Below are 18887 nucleotides of genomic sequence, written 5' to 3'. Positions count from 1 at the left end.
ATATAATATCAGAAACTTACATATATCTGCGAATGTAATCTTCATTAAAGTTGTTTTGGTTTTAATAACGGATTTTCCATAATTCAGCTACTCCTATTTCAAAAATAATAGTCATTCTTTTCTATCAAGTAAGAATTTTTTACAAATCGGTAAGAAAAAATCTTTAATCAAATTGTTATTTCGTTTATCACAATGAGCATTTTTTATTATTATGTTTGTTAAGAGAGATACAAACAAACTGAAGAAAAGGGAAGAACATTGATGCTAAACAAATATATATCCTCACTCATCCTGATTTTTTCTGTGAAATTTGTCTTTTAGTCTCAAAACTGTGTGTTGTTATCTTTCTTTCATGTTTCGCACTTGGAGCATCTCGTTTCAATTACCAGCAGTAACCAGCCATCATGGTGATGTTACTCCTTTCCTGATTCAGCAGTAACCAGCCATCATGGTGATGTTACTCCTTTCCTAATTCCTCCCAGTCATCATGGTGATGTTACTCCTTTCCTGATTCCTCCCAGTCATCATGGTGATGTTACTCCTTTCCTGATTCCTCCCAGTCATCATGGTGATGTTACTCAATTCCTGATTCCTCCTCTCCATTTTCCCGATGTCTTGATGAAACCTTTCCTCTTGTTCTTCGCTATGAACACAGAGATTTTCAGGGAAATAGTACGTGAGTGTAAGAAATGAACTTTTAAATATTTAATTTATCTAGCATGTTATTGACAATATTTTCGAAATTTGGGTTCTTGTTCTTTCCTAAAAATTTGTCAATAACTTCCTTAAAGGCAATCCACGTTAATTTTTCAACTTTCTTCATTGTTCTTTTGAATTGTTCATACGCAGTCAATTTCCTGACCTAAAGTCCAACAAAAAATATCTTCTTTAAGTTTCACTTCCAAAAGAATTGAAAGTTGCTCATACATACACTTGAAATAGTCGCCATCTTTGTCTAAGATCTTTAGAAACTGCTTCATCCAGCCTAGTTTTATGTAAAATGGAGGTAATAGGACTTTCTTTGTGTCAACAAAGCTTTAACTTTCAATATGTTTCAATCCTGGTATCGGGCTGACTCTGCAATGCCATTTCTTTATACAGTAATGATTTCGTATTCTGCTGTACCATTAACATAAAAAACATGGAAACTTTGTATAACCGAATTGCTGACCCAACAACATCCAAAGTGCTCATAAAATAGCCAACCATGTTCTTTTTATTTGACCTTATTAAGAAGTTCAAGGGTTTTGTAAGTTTTCTACAAGTGAACCAAATGAACAGTAGGAACAGATGCACATAGTGAAAGTGAACACCTTTTAGACTTCTTTTGGAGGAATGAATGAGCAATCACCACTCACTTGATCCATAAACTGTAACTCTTTGCATTGGTATTAATTCAGCAATATTTCAGACAATTGGAATTCCAAAAGGCAAGTACTTTTTCTGATCTTTAATCATTTATCTCAACTGTTTGATACAAACGGTGCAAACTTTTTTGATTTGTTTTGGTCTCCAAGTTCTCTTCCAAAATACGCGTAATACGTTTTTGGATGAATTCTGTAATGTTTTACTTTTCTTTCTCTGCAACAAATTCACTAAAAATATAACGGAATATATTTGGGTCATTTACACCACCTCTTTTTGTCCTAGCAACAAATAAACAACATTGAAAAGAAAAAATAATGTCAAAGCACATTCACAAACAAATAATATCCAGAAATGACTCGTCATATAGTGTGTTAACCGTTTTTGTACTAGCGATTGCTTTCTCGTGGGTTCTACAACGATCGATAAGACTTTGACGTCGCGATTGGTCTAGAGAAATCTATAGCAAGTGGTAGTAAACATTTTAAGCATAAGAAAATATAGCTTAACTTCAAAGAAAGTGATTATTATATAAAAGGACATATGATGTTTTGTAAAAAGTCCATTCGTGATGAAGACAAATGAATATCATATTCGGAATTACTATATAAAATGTAAAAATTTCAAGACATCATCGAAGGCCTGAGTTATCGACATCTTTATACTGTAGTGTGTGTATATATATATAATATTAAAAATTAACGATATTTGTTTACTGAAATACACGTATAATAAAATAATTTTTTTCTATTTCTAATACAAAAACCAATACATACATGATATTCCAAACTTATCGACTTCTATTTGCTGAAATCCATATATTTTTAATGCTTAGTGTTTTAAAACTAGGTTTTAGGGCAGAACTATAGATAAAATACCTTTTATGTTAAAATTTCATTTATATGTCAAACATAGAAGACAATGACAAAATTATCAAGAGAGAGCTGAACGGATATTCCATCTACGACAACTAAACACTTGCTTTTATTCTACAACAACTAAACACTTGCTTTTATTCTACGACAACTAAACACTTGCTTTTATTCTATTATTTTGTTAGGTAGCGCAGTGTAAGCGGTCAGTACAGTTTGGTTATAATCTTGTCACATTGTATCTTATTCATTTATTATTATTATTATTAGAGGTTAACCTTCTGTATTGCTGGAACTATAGCAAGAAACGAAGCTGTTGAAAAAATGGATATTTTACATGAATACTTCATTATCTTTATTAAATATATTTCGTTTAATACCCACGTAAATATATATTTCCATTCAAGTAGATTTCAAAACGCCTCCTACTGTTTTTTGAACCTACTTAAATTTATTTCGTGATTCTTTCATCGTTGCTATATTATCAATGTTATTATTTTTCATGATTATTTTCTACTTTTTAATCCCATTATGTATTTTGTTGTCAGGAAATATTTTACATAATAAAACCCATATTTGATAAGTTTGAAAGAGACATATTCTGTTCCCCAGAAGAGGAATCACGTACATCTTAATGATCAGAACTCAAGTAAATCTCAGCAGAAATCAAGTACGTTTTGGGGCCTTTTCATTTTCACCAGATATCAAACCCTTTCTGGTGTAATTTATTCCGTGAATAACTGAATAATTCCCTTCCTTTTTTAATGGTCTTGTCGACATAAAACGTTTCTGAAACCACACGAAATTATTTTACGCCTAAAGTATATTTCCTGTCAGAAAAATGGCCCGGCATGGCTAGGTGGTTACGGCACTCGACTCGTAATACGAGGGTCGCGGTTTCGAATCCCCCTCACAAACCAAACCTTTTTGCCGTGGGACGTTATAACGTTACGATCAATCCCACTATTTTGTTAAAAGAGTAGCCCCTCTAATCTTACACTGCTAAATTAGGGACGGTTAGCGCAAATAACCCTCGTGTAGCTTTACGCGAAATTCAAAAACAAACCTGCCACACATTTAGAATCGATGCTATTTTTGTGATTTGTAGTAACTGTTACGAAAGGTAATAAATGAGAGCCTCGAGTGGTGTAATTATTTGATATACATCTTATTCAAGAATTAACTGTAAATATTCGTAAAGTCTGACGATCAGTGCTAAACAAATACAAACATTTCTAAATTAAATCGATTGTTTTAAAAATACGATAATGTTTAGATAAGAATAACGTGTGCGTGAAAGAAAATAATGCTTTTTCTTAATATTATTAACAAAACTACTTTTTAACACGTTTTTACCTGATGTTGTTTTCTTAATGCAAAGCCTCATTGCGGGGAAACAAACCCTGTATTTTAGCGTTGTAAGTCTGTGGACTTACCACAGATATCCCCGGATACGCAACGATAAATCTCAAGGTCTATTACGCTAAAAACAGAGTTTCGGTGACGCTATTGAGCACAGCTCAAATAACCCATTGCGCAAGTTTGCGCTTAATTCCAAACGAGCAAACACATTTATCGCTGATTCACTGGAGGGATTTTACCAAGGTACCTGTTTTAAGGAATAATAGTTTTAACTAGGTAAACGTAGTTGAGATTGTTGGTTATAGGACCATTAATGCCTTACATATTCTACTGTTATTTAAGTATATCAAACTTTATCTGTGCTGAGCAGGGAATGAGGATAGGTGAAGAACACAATTCTCCTACATGTGCTGGCACCATATGCCATGTGAATGTGTCAAAAATGTATTCATTAACATCAACAGTATCCACTTATAAGAGGAAGATACTGAAAACTTCATGAGACGTCTGATATTCGTAACAGCACCTAGGAAACACAGGTCTATAAAATCGCTGCCTAACATTTCACATTTCAGTAATTCTAACTTAGTAGTAGGCTGGCTTGAAAGACAAATAAATAAGGTAGAAGTTGGATTCGCAGCTAAGTTACGAGAAGAAATAATCAGGAATCGGAGCCATGCCACCCAATTTACTTTTATCTTTTTCTAAATTTTTGTTTGTTTGATATGCATAGACAATGTAATGGAATGGTTACTACAAGTAAAATTTTATTAATGTGTTCAAAATCAAGTCAAAACAATGATAAAATCTAATGAACTTTAAGATTCACGTGTTAGTATTCTCCACGAACCATTAGCTTTTTATATATAAATCAAACCTAAAAATTTATTTTTTAGAAATATTTTCTTAATGATTATATTTTAGTTGAGCTTATAACACACCTAAAAATTTAGATTTCCACTGAATATGTTAGTCTGAAAAATTCAACTGAACCGCTCTATGCGTTATCTCAACACATACATCGTTTTGGTGTATGTAAGCACCTATGGTGTAAAACCTGAAATCTATATAGTCCTTTGGAAGAAGATACTGTTATAACTGACGCTGAAAAACCAAGAAGTTTTCGTAACGCTAGTTTCTAGACAGACTGTTATATATATTCTCTTCAATAATTTATTCGGATGCATTGTGGAATCTCAAACAAAAGCAAATGACTATTTCGAGATTGTAGAAATCACTGTGTAATATTTCGTATAATGAATGAGATTTTTTTTTTAACTGTCGAGTTCCTGGTTATTCAAGAATTAAATTTCCTGAAATGCCATTTAAGAAGTTTTGGAAACACTGACATATATGAATGATCACTTCTACATTTATTAAGTAGGTTTTTTTAATGTTTCAGACAAAACATGTTCATTTAAGATATGCCCTTCTTAGATAACTCAGAATAAAACTAGCTTCTTATAGAACTGATTACGCTCCGAACAAATTAAAGCTAGGAAACCAGACAGGAAATTTTCATCATATATCTCATCTACCACACCACGAACAAATAAAAGTTAGGAAACTACACAGAAACTGTTCGTCATATATCGAATCTATCACACTACGAACCAGTTAAAGTTAGGAAACTACACAGAAACTGTTCGTCATATATCGAATCTATAACACTCTGAACAAATCAAACTCGAGACAGTGCAATGAGGCGATCAACATCCTCATTTGTTTTATCACTTTTAAACTTTTTGACCCTCTTACCGCTACTATAATACACACACAACGAGTTTATAATACCATTATATTAAGGTATTGCACAAACCGTTACTTTATTTGTACTTAGATTATTTGGTATTCAGGCTTGCGCTAAAGTTTGGGATATTTGTTTCTGCGAGGCCCAGTATGGCCAAGTGTGTTAAGGCGTGCGACTCGTAATCTGAGGGTCGCGGGTTCGCATCCCCGTCGCGCCAAATATGCTCGCCCTTTCAGCCGTGGGGGCGTTATAATGTAACGGTCAATTCCACTATTCGTTGGTAAAAGAGTAGCCCAAGAGTTGACGGTGGGTGGTGATGACTAGCTGCCTTCCCTCTAGCCTTACACTGCTAAATTAGGGACGGCTAGCACAGATAGCCCTCGAGTAGCTTTGTGCGAAATTCAAAAACAAAAAACAAATTGTTTTTGCTTCATACTTTTGATTTAGACTTGGTAAAATAGAATCATACTAAGAATGTTATTTCTATCTCAGATTTGTAACTTATTCACTGAAGTTTTTAGATCGCTCACCAATTATAAAATAAACTTTATGCAAAAGGCCCTCATGATACATTTGTGCAATGTGCGTACGGAAAAACAGAGTGTATTTATCCCACCTTTCTGTAAGCAGCATAGAAGAAAATAAAACACACAGACCAAAATACGAAACACCGTAGATTAACTGTGAGGGAAAAAAAATCGATATTCTTCCTATTACATGACAAGGATTTTTTTTTTCAAGTATCGGTTGATGAGAGCCCTCTACAAATTTCTCACTTTGATGTTTCCGAAATGGAGATTATTCGATTAGTTAACTGAAATTAGAAATATGTGTTTGAAAATATACTTTACCAACTTTGCAAAATTACTACAAATTATGTTTACGTACGTATATATGTATATATATTTACATGGTTAATACCTGTTTAACGTTGTATGAATACTCAACGTTTCATATAAGACCACATGCCTCTGATACGAAATAATTATTTGTTTTACTGTGGGTATTACTAGTAGACTTATGCCAAGAAAAAAAAATTGTAATATAAGACAGTAGGCGGTATGGGTTGCTATGACAACTGCATCTTTCTTCTCCCTCATGAGATTTATAGTCCATGTCTTGTTACAGAACTGTGAGATGCTTGACTAACATTACCGGTAGGGCTCTAGTATTTTCTTAGAACCAGTAATGGAGAGTTATAAAATCTTGCCTGCTAACACAAGTAGATGGTATTGTTGGAATACGGTTTATGATGAGAAAGGGCTGGTGCGTTCAACTGATTATTGATTAACCGTGTTATTTTGGTTACTCGAGAGAACCCTTAACATTACGTTTCTGTTCGATAAGCTTGTAATAAAATGTTAGTCATAATTTCCGTTTCTTAATAAATGTTTATTCATGTTTCATGTAAGTTTGTACAAACTTATAAGCAGTCATTAACTTCGGTGATAAGACATGTAAGTTCCATGTGCAGGAAACTTGTAGAGGATTACAGATGTTCTAAGACACTTCAGTGTACAAACCCCAAGTAAAGCAGTAAATAAATCTGTGGTCATTTTAAATCCAATAAATTAATTGTGTAAAGCCATAATATTCACTTAAAGATTACATATGCTAAGTGGCTAGATCAAAGACCCCGAAAGCATAGGCATAACCCCTAATTAAGAATTGTTGATTAGAGAAAGAGCATCCAAAAAGTAGAAACTGCTGCCTACACGGCTAATCTTATCCGAACAGCTTTATTAACCTTCATAGTTAGAAAACACTCAAAGTATGAAACCTCTTTAACAGTTCAAACTTTGGAACGTGAGATCTGTGGTAACCAAACCACAAAACCATGTCCAGCCTTATCATACTGAAGCAACAAGATAAAATTATATGAGGTTTTCACATACTGTCGTATTTATGTTTTATTAGATGAGAATGTTTGATTATTTTATGACGTTGAGTTTGTTTTTTCCATTCTTGTTACCCACCACGCTTCAATCAACCTTTACTTAACAATTTATTTCTATATAATAATATTTCCTCAGAGATAAATACATATTTATGAAATTAACTGCAGTTTAGAACAGTTTAACAGTTAATAACCAGTAAAAGTTCTAATTACTAGTTATTACATTATTATTTCCTACTGATTCGATTTAAAATAAATAATCCTATTAACAGTCTATACTAAGTTATTTGTCACTACGGTCTATACTTATATTTGTCTGTTTTAAATTATTTATAAGGTACATAGTTATTCTTTTTTTTAAATTTTTAGACTAGAGAAGAGTCAGGTTGTAACAATAGCACCCAACTCCACATTTTAGGATATTCTCAGATTTGGTCGTTACAGAGCTCCATAGCCTCATTTAGTATATCTTGGCAGTTGTTTTGGTTTTATATCTCACGAGTCCCAAAGGGGCTTGCGAGACAACCTGGGGGCGCTCCGAAAAGTTTGTTTCTTTTCATTCCCGCGGATGAAATAAAGGTTTGAGTTTAATAAGAAAGAATAATGGTATTACTTGGAGGATATGATAGAAATTACTTGAAATGGGGAAACCTGTGAAACAGGACGAAAGGTAGAGAAGGAGAGCTGGCTTGGCTAGTCGGCAATGGCAGCTTGAAGGATAGGTATGAAGGCCTAGGAAGGCGATGTAAACCAAGTTTTTGTTGATGTAACAAGTTCCTGGATTAAGGGGTTACAGCTCAAAAGAAAAGCTGTGATTGTTTAGCAAAGGACTTTCGATTTAAAACTTGCTTAGGCATTGCATTTTGACTTAGTTCTAACTTTGTTTCAACTTTAAATGATAAGGTAACTTTCAGGGCAGAAATCACGGGTTCCAATGGTCCAAGGCGATAAGTTTGCTATGGTTGAAAACGGGAGTACTCCGAGAAAATCCACTTTTACGGCCAGAGGGCCAAATAAACTACCCTGACGGTGCCAGACTGTAGCTGAAAATAAAAAGAAGGCAAATAAAACAACAAAAACGTGAGAAAGATTTTATACGTCATCTTATAGGACTAAAGAACATCCGATTGGATTATCTGGCAAGGAATAAGACGCCGTGGCCATCTTTAGAGTTGTTGGTGTCATAGTCGATAGGTTCATGGAGCGTGCTTGGAGAGATTGGGTGAAGAGTGACTATTGTTGGCCAAGTATTGAACGCAGGAATATGGGGTAGACATCGTTTTGTTCTTAGACGATCTGGGTTGTTGTTTTTTCTTGACCATCCGAGTTTGGGTCTGTTGGCTGGTTGTCAGTAAAGGACGACGTGATGACTGTAGGATATGTGTGGTTTTGGTCTGGGCTGTGGTGGTTTTACAGTTTCAAGATTAGTGATGTCTGAGTGAATTTAGTGCTGATGTTGGTTCTTTTCGTCTGTTCGCTAACATATGTGTTCCTCTGTTTGGAATAGAAAGTGCTGTATTAGTGATAAGTGAGGCTGTGACCGGTGGCAGGGACTTCTTGATAGATGTGGTTGTGAGACAGGCTTGATGGACTTGTAGAACTGTAATGGTGGTCGACGGTTTGAGCGTTCTGTTCTAAATGAAAGAAATAAAAAAGAAACATTCATTAGTTAGAATGTACTCAGCAACTTGTTTGGAAGTATTTATTGCATTCATCAACTGGGTGGAGAGATCTGTGATTCTGGATCAGATCCGGTGGACAACATTAAGTTGATTCAGTGACTGCTTTAAGGAGGTGCTGGATATCTAATGGAGAAACGTGTACGTTCCTAAGGAAAACAGAAAAGAGATTACTTGGGTTTTTAGTGGTGGCACGTGTATGCATTCCAAGGTTTACAAAGATAAGTAAGGTCGGTGAGGAAGGAGAGTTGGAGGAAAACTCCACATCGACGACGAATTCTTGTCTTTCTCGGATCGGTAGAAACTCATGGTTTACACTAGTCAATAAAGAAGTTGATATGACGTGGGGTGAAGTCAAAGAATTACCGGTGAAATCGGTAGCTTATTCGAAGGAGAACTCGTTGACTTCAGAAACATCCTGACAGCAATCAGTTCGCCCGTCTGGTAAGCTTGGCTGCTAGACTCGAAATGCCCACAACCCCAAAAAACTGCCCCCGCATGACCAAGTGGTTAAGGTACTCGACTCATATTCTGAGGGTTACGGGTTCGAATCCCCGTTACATCAAACATGCTCGTTTTAAAAACAAACAAACCGTTGTTTAAAATACAAACTCTTCTGTTGCATAAAAAAAATTGAAATTTTTGTTCTTTGCTCTTAAGAACAAAGCTATACGACGAGCTATCTGTACTGTATCCATCACGGGCATCGAAACCTGGTTCTTAGCGTTATAAATTTTCAGACTTACTGCTGAGCCACTGAGAGCTGAAAGACAAAATAAGTTTAGTTTAAAAAATAATAAAGTTTTAAAAAGTCAGAAAAAGAAAGTAATAAAAAAAGAAGTCAAAATAAGCAAAGGAACATAAGAATAAAATATTGTTAACTAGAATATAACAACGAATGTGCGGAAGTAAAACGAAAGAGAAAAATGGAATCAATTACTTCCGTTAGGTTTAAAAGGCTGACAATAAACATAAAAGAAACAAAATAAAAACAAATGAAGCGACAAGACAGAAAGAAATAAAAAAGAGAGATAAATTATAGTTGCACAAGAGCATACTATTACAGACGACGGCGTTCTTATGTTGTCACGTTAAGTGGTTCGGAAGAGAGTAGATTTTATGAAATAACATGGTAATTGATAATCACTCAAGCGTGTACTAACACTATGGAGCATTCATGCGTTTCTAAGATTTCGCTTTTCGCTTTTGTTTAAACTACCAAATCACCTTTCTCGAAATATATTTTTAAATTTCCAAAGGTTTTGTGGCAGTTGTTACTCAACTAATCGTTTCCATTTTACTTAATTTTATATTTTATACTGGGGGTAACAGTGCGATAATTTGGAAAAAAAAATCTAAAATATAAAAATAATAATTTAAGTCTACCGGATATAAAAAGAAAATCTGTAAATGATGTATAGTCTCGATAAACAGTAAAAGATAAAAGTACCTTAAGTTCTCTTTGTGAGGTTTTAAATATTGGAAGCAACCGCTCTGTATATATATTTCACGCACTTAAAAAGAAGAAGAAAAAAAACAACAAGAATTACAACATGAAACATAATTACCAAAGCATTGCTTAAATGAGCACTTGTGTATCACAAAACACTTTTCAAAGGTATAATTATCTTTCTTTTATTTTATCCATAAGAAATAGATTATAAATTAAGGTGATTAAAATAACTTTAAGTGTTTCTATTCTGTAGCATTAATTCATCATCATTCTCAGCTGGATGGATCGTGATTAGTTTGGTAAGCGTTAAGCATGACTAGACGTGCCTAGGGTTCATTGTTCGCGGCCTGTTGCCACACATATGCACTACACACCTTGAAGTCGTGGGTAAGTTATAAGAATGACAGCCAAATATTACTAGTTAATCATAAAAAATGGTTGTGGATGCTGTTGGATAACTCTAATCTAACAGTTAGAAATTAGGGATGTATAATCAGAGAAAGCCTTTCCGTTGCTTTGTGTGAAATTTTGAAACAAACAAATGATCATTCTTAGCTACAAGGATACTGACAAGTGTAAGTTTTATTATAATAATAAAAGTTACATTTTTATTGTCTATCATTTTTTTTAATTATGTAGCGAGAAATCAGTTTACCCATAAGCTCTAAATTATAATAGTACTATATGTGCTGATTTATTCGTTTAAAGTAATTGTATAATTTCTACAGTTAGTAAAAATTTTAACAATGTCTCATTGGCAAGCGTCTTAGGCATTTGAAGAATTTACCAATGAATCAACAGTGGTAAAATAACATAACCACAGCACAAGTCAGACGATGTGAGTTTTCAAACAAAATCATTTTAAAATACGTAAATACAAAATACATGCAACTTAAGTATATACGTATGCATGTACTTCAGGTTAGTTTTTCAGTCTCTTATAACGTTTTTCCTTATTTCATCAAAAGCTACAATGTTTTCAATTTTATTGTTATTAAGAACGTGTTGTTATTGATGAAAGAACGTGTAAAAATCAATGTATAATTTCCTTTCTGAAAAGTTTTATTTTCCTTCCAAGCCAGGCTTATGAGACACATTTGTCATCAAAAACATTATTAAATTCACAATGTTTTTTTAAGAAGTAAATGTATCAAACTGTTCTTGCCTTTAAAATTGTTATTTTCAAAAAAATGGAAATTTCTATAGCAGTGGAAACATTTATTTTCAACATGTTTTACGTCAGCGAAATGAACGGGGAAGCAGCAAATAGATATATGTAATGATATAGAATAGAGGTTGTTTAAATAGACATATGTAAGGCTACGATAAATAAATTATATAGAATAGAGGTTGTTTAAAAATTAAATGAGGAACTCCAACTCATATATCTAATTTGAACTCAATACAGTTAAGTGTTAATTTTTAATTATGACTGTTCAAACGTTACTGAACTAGTAATAAATATATAAAAACGGCAAACGGGTGAAAATAGTTATACACAGCAGAGGTTTAGACAGCAATAAATAAAAGAATGCTTTTGAAGCCGTAAAATATGGAAATTTGAAAAGATGAATAAAACAAACAAAAATAAAGATAGTAACATAAGGAGTTGTGAGTACAAATAAAATGGATGGGAATTACTGCCTAAAAAAAATTCTAGTTTTTGGCATTAACTTTGATTAATGGACTGTGGCAGTCTTTTGTCTTTGATCAAATTTCTACTTTCATATAAGTTACCAAGCTATACGTGCTTCTATTCGCTTAGTTTTTTGTTGTGTTTTTTTTTGGTCTCAATAAGCTCCGCGGCAGAAATCCGAAAAGCTTAAAATTCGTTGGAAAAAGTGCATTAATAAAGTATATCAATGAAAAATTTATTGTGAAAATAAACCAAAGACGCTTCAAGAGGGAGGGGTTGGAGAGTGTAGTCGATGCTGCCTTCAATATTTATATGGATATATAAAAATAGTTGTATGTGATCGAGATTACTAAGCAATTTAATAGAAGATTATTTATATATTATTTCAGTATAAAAGTACAATATAGCGAAATAAAAATAGGTATTGATTACTGGATATCGACCATTAAGTTTTACATTTAAAGTCATATCTACTCGTCAAGATTGTATAAAAAGGTCTATTGACTAGTGAGATTTCTGTCTCACATTTTTAAGTCTAATTTTAGTCATAAGAATAAATTTTTAATAGAATAACAATATTCGATATTTTGTCCATTGCTATCTATAAATCAAAAGCATTTAGATCTATCTTTTCTCTCTCAGTAATCAGTGCCCAAGAGGTCTTTTGGATAATATCAGAACTCAAACGATAAGAAACAAGAGATACCTGGAATGCATCTCAGAATGGCTGGTATGGCTAATATCCATACCAGCCATTCTGAGATACATTTTTATCTCAAGTGGGTTTCTCGTCATCAAGAAAGATCTGGAATGCTATTTTCACGTGCTCTTAGTTTTGAATTTTAAATGGGCATATTAAGAGGAATTTGTAAAAACAAACAATAAAAACTAAGCGGTTTACCTGATTTTTATCATTGTCTTAAGGCCTATATGTTTCTAATACATCACCAACTTTCAAGTTTAAACAGTAATATTTAAAAACAAACATTGTTCAGTTTTAACGTTTAGGATATACATACTATAATGCTGAAATGAGCCACTGTTGTTAGATATCTTTTCCTGGTACTGTTAAAATTCTGATATACTTGTGTTTAAATTGCTAGAATTGTCCTTCAGTTTTAACAGTGACTAAAATCTTTGCTGCACTTTTAAAAGGAAGTCACTACTCATGAGAAACAACGAAGCTTATCACGTTGTTCATATCGGATACAACCTCACTCCGTTATGTCTACATTATATTGTCTTATTTCATAGGTAAAACAAAAATATTTCATAAATTTAAGCTGCCAAGGCAATTGTCGCTGATAAAACTGAATTCTATAAAAGTTTGGAACTTTTAAATAATTCAATAACTATTTGGTATTAAGAATTATGCAGTATTATTTTTTCTATTAAGATGTCAAACATTCGTAGATGTTTCACTCGGCTTTATGTTTTTAAAAATTCAAATCCTAAAAATATGTTACTACAGCTCGGTAATTAACAGAATTGTCAAGTCACGTGAACAGCACGAGCTAGCTAAAGAAGAAGGAGGGGTGGAGACGAGAACGTAGACCACTAGATCTTAACTTGAACTTCTAGAACTAATCTCATGTTGATCCTCTTAACCAAGAATGTGTTTCGACATCAGAAGATAAAACTATATGAAATGCTTGCTTGGACGTCTGTGAGATTTCCAGGCTACATGGAGGTGAAAGCTACACAGACAGTAATCCTTATATCAACAATAAAACCACTAACGTTAATCATGCCTCAAGCGCATCATGTTTCAAGGATGTTCATTAAGATTCTATATTATTGTGTTTTTCAGCCTGACGTGCCAGCCAAACTGCTTAAGATGGTGAGTTTCACTATTATGACAGCAAGTTTAGTCTACTTGTTTACCTTTCACCAACAATACGACCTCTCGGAAAACAGTAAAGCCTTTCTTACTAAATTAATTAATGGTTTCACACGCAGCCACACATTGAACTTTCGAGTTTTCTTGTTTACTTAGGTATATTTGTAAAATATCTGACCCATTAGCGTTGTCTCTACTACAAACCTTATGTTATTTTATCCCAAGTATTCATCCTACAGCAATGTTTTAGTAATAATGTCACTTTAGAGATCGAAACATTTTTATCAATAATAAGTAGAATAAAAATGCTTTGAAAAGCACGTGCTCATGCTAGGGTTCAGTAGAAGTCACTTTCTATTTTTACCTGAAGAAAAAAAATGATGATAAAGCTCTTATATGAATGACATATTCATTTCAAGCAAAAGACGCCGTGAATCATTTTACTCGAGCTTCTATTGAAAATCAGGTTCTAGTTTGGAAGGGCTGTCAAACATTAGAGTGTCTCTTGACGTTTTTTCCCAAGCTTCCATCAATGCTATGCTTTTCTGAAAAAAGGAATAGGCAGTGTAGTGTTAAAGACTTTCCCATTATCAGACAAATATCTTGGACTTATGAGAACCATTTCCTAGTGTGTTTTTTATCGAACTTACTCGGTGGAAACGTTTTATTAGTGCTTGATGATTCCACGCTTTTATTATTCTTCAGTTATATAAACAGTTTGGAAACTGTTATAATAATTATAACATGATGATAGATATTATTTCTGTCCTATCTTACATTTTAACAGATTTATCAAATGCTTCGTACAAATTTGATTTCCCTGATTTTTCATCTGATTTTTCTTTCTTCTTGTTGTTACGCTTGTTATTTCATATTTGTCCCTCCCCAGTACATCAGCAATAGGTTTATGGATTTGCAATGCTAACCTTCAAGGTTTTATTATCTGTGGTGGAGAGACTGCAGATAACATATTGTGTAGCTTTGCACCATAAACAAAAGGTTTTACATTTGCACACAAGGGCCTGGCATGGCCAAACGCGTAAGGCGTGCGACTCGTAATCCGAGGGTCGCGGGTTCGCGCCCACGTCGCGCTAAACATGCTCGCCCTCCCAGCCGTTGGGGCGTATAATGTGACGGTCAATCCCACTATTCGTTGGTAAAAGAGTATCCTAAGAGTTGGCGGTGGGTGGTGATGACTAGCTGCCTTCCCTCTAGTCTTACACTGCTAAATTAGGGACGGCTAGCACAGATAGCCCTCGAGTAGCTTGGTGCGAAATTCCAAAAAAACAAAACATTTGCACACAAATTAGCGTATTTTTCAAAATACCATTTATGTTTCTAGTACAGTGCACTGAGGATAACTTTCGTTATCTTAAATAACATAAGTTGAAGATGAATTGTTATTAAACTTCAAATTAGTCATAAAGCTTTTACTTAAAAAAAAACCTTTAAATTAACATAAATTATTCTTTTCTTTTTCTTAAAAATTCAAAGCTTTTCAATTTTTGTTTTCTAGCCTAGTAACAGCTTTACTGCTAGTGAGTTGCAACGATTATTTTAAGTACTTTTGGTTTCCCCTCTTGGTGGGTGGGTGACTTGGGGGACTCATGGTTCTTCACGCTAAATCAGGGGTTCCCAACCTTTTGGCACTCGCGACCCCTTACCTAAAAGTTTGAAACCCATGTGACCCCCTACTTAGGGCTTACTATCAGCAGCTTAATTTTTATTTTATTTTCTGTGAAGGTGAGGGAAAGAAACATCTAAAAACAATATTTAAAAATTCTGTAATTATTTATTAACAAATTAAATCACATTGGTCCAACCTGAATTCACAAAAAGAACATATATTTCTTAAAATAATATTAACATAGGTTTGAACAGCTATCCAACCCAGCTAGTGAGATGCCTGATGTTGCATTTCAGCAGCAAGCTCTGAAATTCGTGGCCGAGCGTTTGTTAGAGCCAGTCTCATGTCATCTCCAACATCCAATCTGTTCCTATTCTTTGTTTTTATATTGACAAGAGTAGAAAATCCTGCCTCACACAAGTAGGTAGAAGCAAATGGAACAAGGACACGTAAAGCTATCATGCTGACTTTGGAGTATGACTGATACATAGCGCACCAGAACTGAGTCACAGATTTCACCTTGAAGAGATCACGAGCTGAAGAGTCATTCCTTAGATCCAGAAATTCATCTTGGATATCATCTGGGATGCTGGATACATCAAGTTCAGTACAAAATGGGTTCCTTATCAGGGCCTCCTGTTCGTGTGATAGCTCAGGGAAGTAACGCTCGACTTCCTTTTCTAGAGAATGAAGATGTTCGGTAATCTCATCCTTGAGGAACTGATCCAGTTGGATCTGAGACTCATCCGTCACTCCACAAAGTTTTTCAAACATAGCGATGTTTCCAAGATTGGTTTTCTGCCAGTTCTGCAGTTTGGAAACAAAGGCCCGAAGACTACCTTGAAAAAGGAGAACATGTGTTTCCCTTCCTTGAAGCTTCAAATTGAGCTTGTTCAGCTGGTCAAAAATGTCGGCTAGGTACGCAACCATTTCATTCCATGCTTCATCTTCGAAGTGAGCTACAAGATCTTTCCTTTCTTGAGTCTCCAGGAATAGCTTTATTTCATCTTTCATTTCAAAGACACGATTAATAACGTTTCCTTTCGACAACCAACGTACTGCTGTGTAGAAGAGAAGGACTTCGTGGTCAGCATTCATGTCCTCGCATAGTTCTTTGAATAGGTGAGTGTTGAGTGCTTGAGTCTTCACATAATTTACAATTTTGATTACAGATTCAAGCACTTCCTGCAGAGAGGCAGGGAGAGTCTTACTGGCGAGAGCATATCAGTGAATCATGCAGTGGCTGCCCTTTGCTTGAGGTGCTAGCTTCTTCACTCTCGACTGGAATCCTGATTTCGATCCCAGCATAGCCGGTGCCCCATCCGTACAAACCCCACACACGTTTTCCCATTGAAGATCTTCGTCTTGAAAAAAAGTTGAAACTTTTTCCATGACATCATCAGCTTTTGTTGTGGTTTCAAGTGCACTGCAGAATAAGAATTCGTCTTTGATGTCACCTGAATTAATGTATCTCACGAAGACAAGCAACTGAGAACATGAGCTTACATCTGTTGACTCGTCGAGCTGAAAGGAGAACAAAGGGGAACCCTTGATGTCAGTCAAAACCTGTTCCTTCACATCCATAGACATTTTAGAAATGTGTCTCTGTATAGTATTATTTGACAGGGATACTTGCTGCATTTTCTTTGCACTGGCTTCTCCAAGAATAAAATTTATTACTGCTTTCATCATGCATGGTTTGAGAAGTGTTTCTCCAATCGTGTGAGACTTTTTTTGTTTAGCAATTTCGAATGCAATCTCATATGAACCTTCCACTACGGCTGCACTCTGCTGCTGAAACGACCCACTTCTATCGATTCTTTGGCTTTTAAGACACCGTTCATGCCGTTTGAAGAAATTCAAACCTTTCTTTGCGTGTTCTGGATGTTTCATCTTGAGATGACGCTTGAGTTTTGATGGTTTCATTGACTCTGCACTCAGGACAGCATGGCACAAAACACACTGTGGTTTCTCGATGTCGTCGTTGGCGAGCACAGTGGTGAAGCCAATGTTGAGGTAGCATTCTGAGTATCTGCGCCGTTTAGCCATGGACACAACTCACCTCTACTGCTTACTTATCTCCTTGTTAAAATAAAATAAAAATGTTGAATAATGAACGCTTTGGCAACTGTAGATCTTACACTGACTACTTGTGGGGGGTGCAGGTAGAGTAATGATGGGGTTAGTATTGGGAGGGAAGGGAACGTGGCCAGTCGCGCGATTCGTCATTCACCAATCAGCAACGGACATGTGATTCACGTGTCAACAGCGAGCACACACACACTTAATCACAGCTAAACAGACACACAAGCATACGTACATGCGCGTGCACTCACATACTCGCTACTCACTAGTACACACATACGTACAGTTGCAGACACATACACATTCACACACGCACATTCACTCACAAGCACGCATACATACACCCATAATATCACCTAATGACATTGAACTAACGTAGCACACGTTTTGCTTTGCACCGAAACAAAAAAATGTAAGAGCGTGAAAATGTAATTGATGAAATAAAATTAATGTTATCCCAAGGTACTTCTAACAAGGCTACGCGACTCCCCTGCCAAAGCTTTGCGATCCCCAAGGGGGTCGCGACCCACCCGTTGGGAACCCCTGCGCTAAATGAATAAATAAATAAATAAAAATTGAAAACTTTTATTTATTACCAAGAAAGTAATAATTTTGTGATGTATCTGGAAGAAAAACTTAGGCCTGGAAAGTTAATAATAAATCACCAACACTTCCTTCGGTTATTCGAAAATAACTATTTGTCTCTATCAACTGAGCGACTGTTTCACTTGGAGTCTCACTGCAAGATTAAAGCCCTATTATTTGTTATCATAATTCGTTTAAACAGGAGAAATATGACAGTTGGCAGTGGATGTTGTTAAGTAGTTGCTTTTCTTATAGTCTCTAAACTCGAAACTTGTGACACTATGCGCATATTTGTGTTGCCTTCTACACCTAAATTAAATAACAAATGAAGCTGAAACTTTGACCTATGGTGATCTAGCCACTGAACTATAGAATATAAATGATCATATACATCGTTTAGTCAATCCCACTATTCGTTGGTAAAAGAGTAGCCCAAGAGTAGGCGGTGGGTGGTGATGACTAGCTGCCTTCCCTCTAGTCTTACACTGCTAAATTATGGACGGCTCGGTGCAGTGGGCTAACAACCTACTCACTTAAATACTTGTTGAAGAATCCGCAAGCGATTGCGGCCCTATGTTCCTTGATGGAATCTAATGGTGACAACTAACTAATACATCGTTTAAGAACATATAAGAAGCGAACTATTATACTGTTAAGAAAATATCATTATTCACAAAATGACAAGCGAACATTCTGATGATTTAAAATTATTATATTTTTACCTTTCCATAACCAG

General features: G+C 34.9%; 1 protein-coding gene across 5 annotated transcripts in view; it reads right to left on the bottom strand.

The window, feature by feature from the left end:
- Positions 1 to 7341: 7341 nt before the first annotated feature.
- Positions 7342 to 18887, bottom strand: part of LOC143249366 (serine/threonine-protein kinase Pak-like) — a 69607-nt gene continuing 58061 nt past the window's right edge. For all 5 annotated transcript variants that reach the window (XM_076499096.1, XM_076499093.1, XM_076499097.1 and 2 more), the window contains one exon: positions 7342 to 8880. In XM_076499096.1, the coding sequence (XP_076355211.1) occupies positions 8671 to 8880 (210 nt within the window). In that variant the 3' untranslated portion in view covers positions 7342 to 8670. The remainder of the gene's footprint in view (positions 8881 to 18887) is intronic.

Source organism: Tachypleus tridentatus, chromosome 4 (genome assembly GCF_004210375.1).
Source record: "Tachypleus tridentatus isolate NWPU-2018 chromosome 4, ASM421037v1, whole genome shotgun sequence".
NCBI lineage: Eukaryota > Metazoa > Arthropoda > Merostomata > Xiphosura > Limulidae > Tachypleus > Tachypleus tridentatus.
Note: the sequence above shows the minus strand (reverse complement) of the source record. Positions and strands in the feature narration are given on the sequence as shown.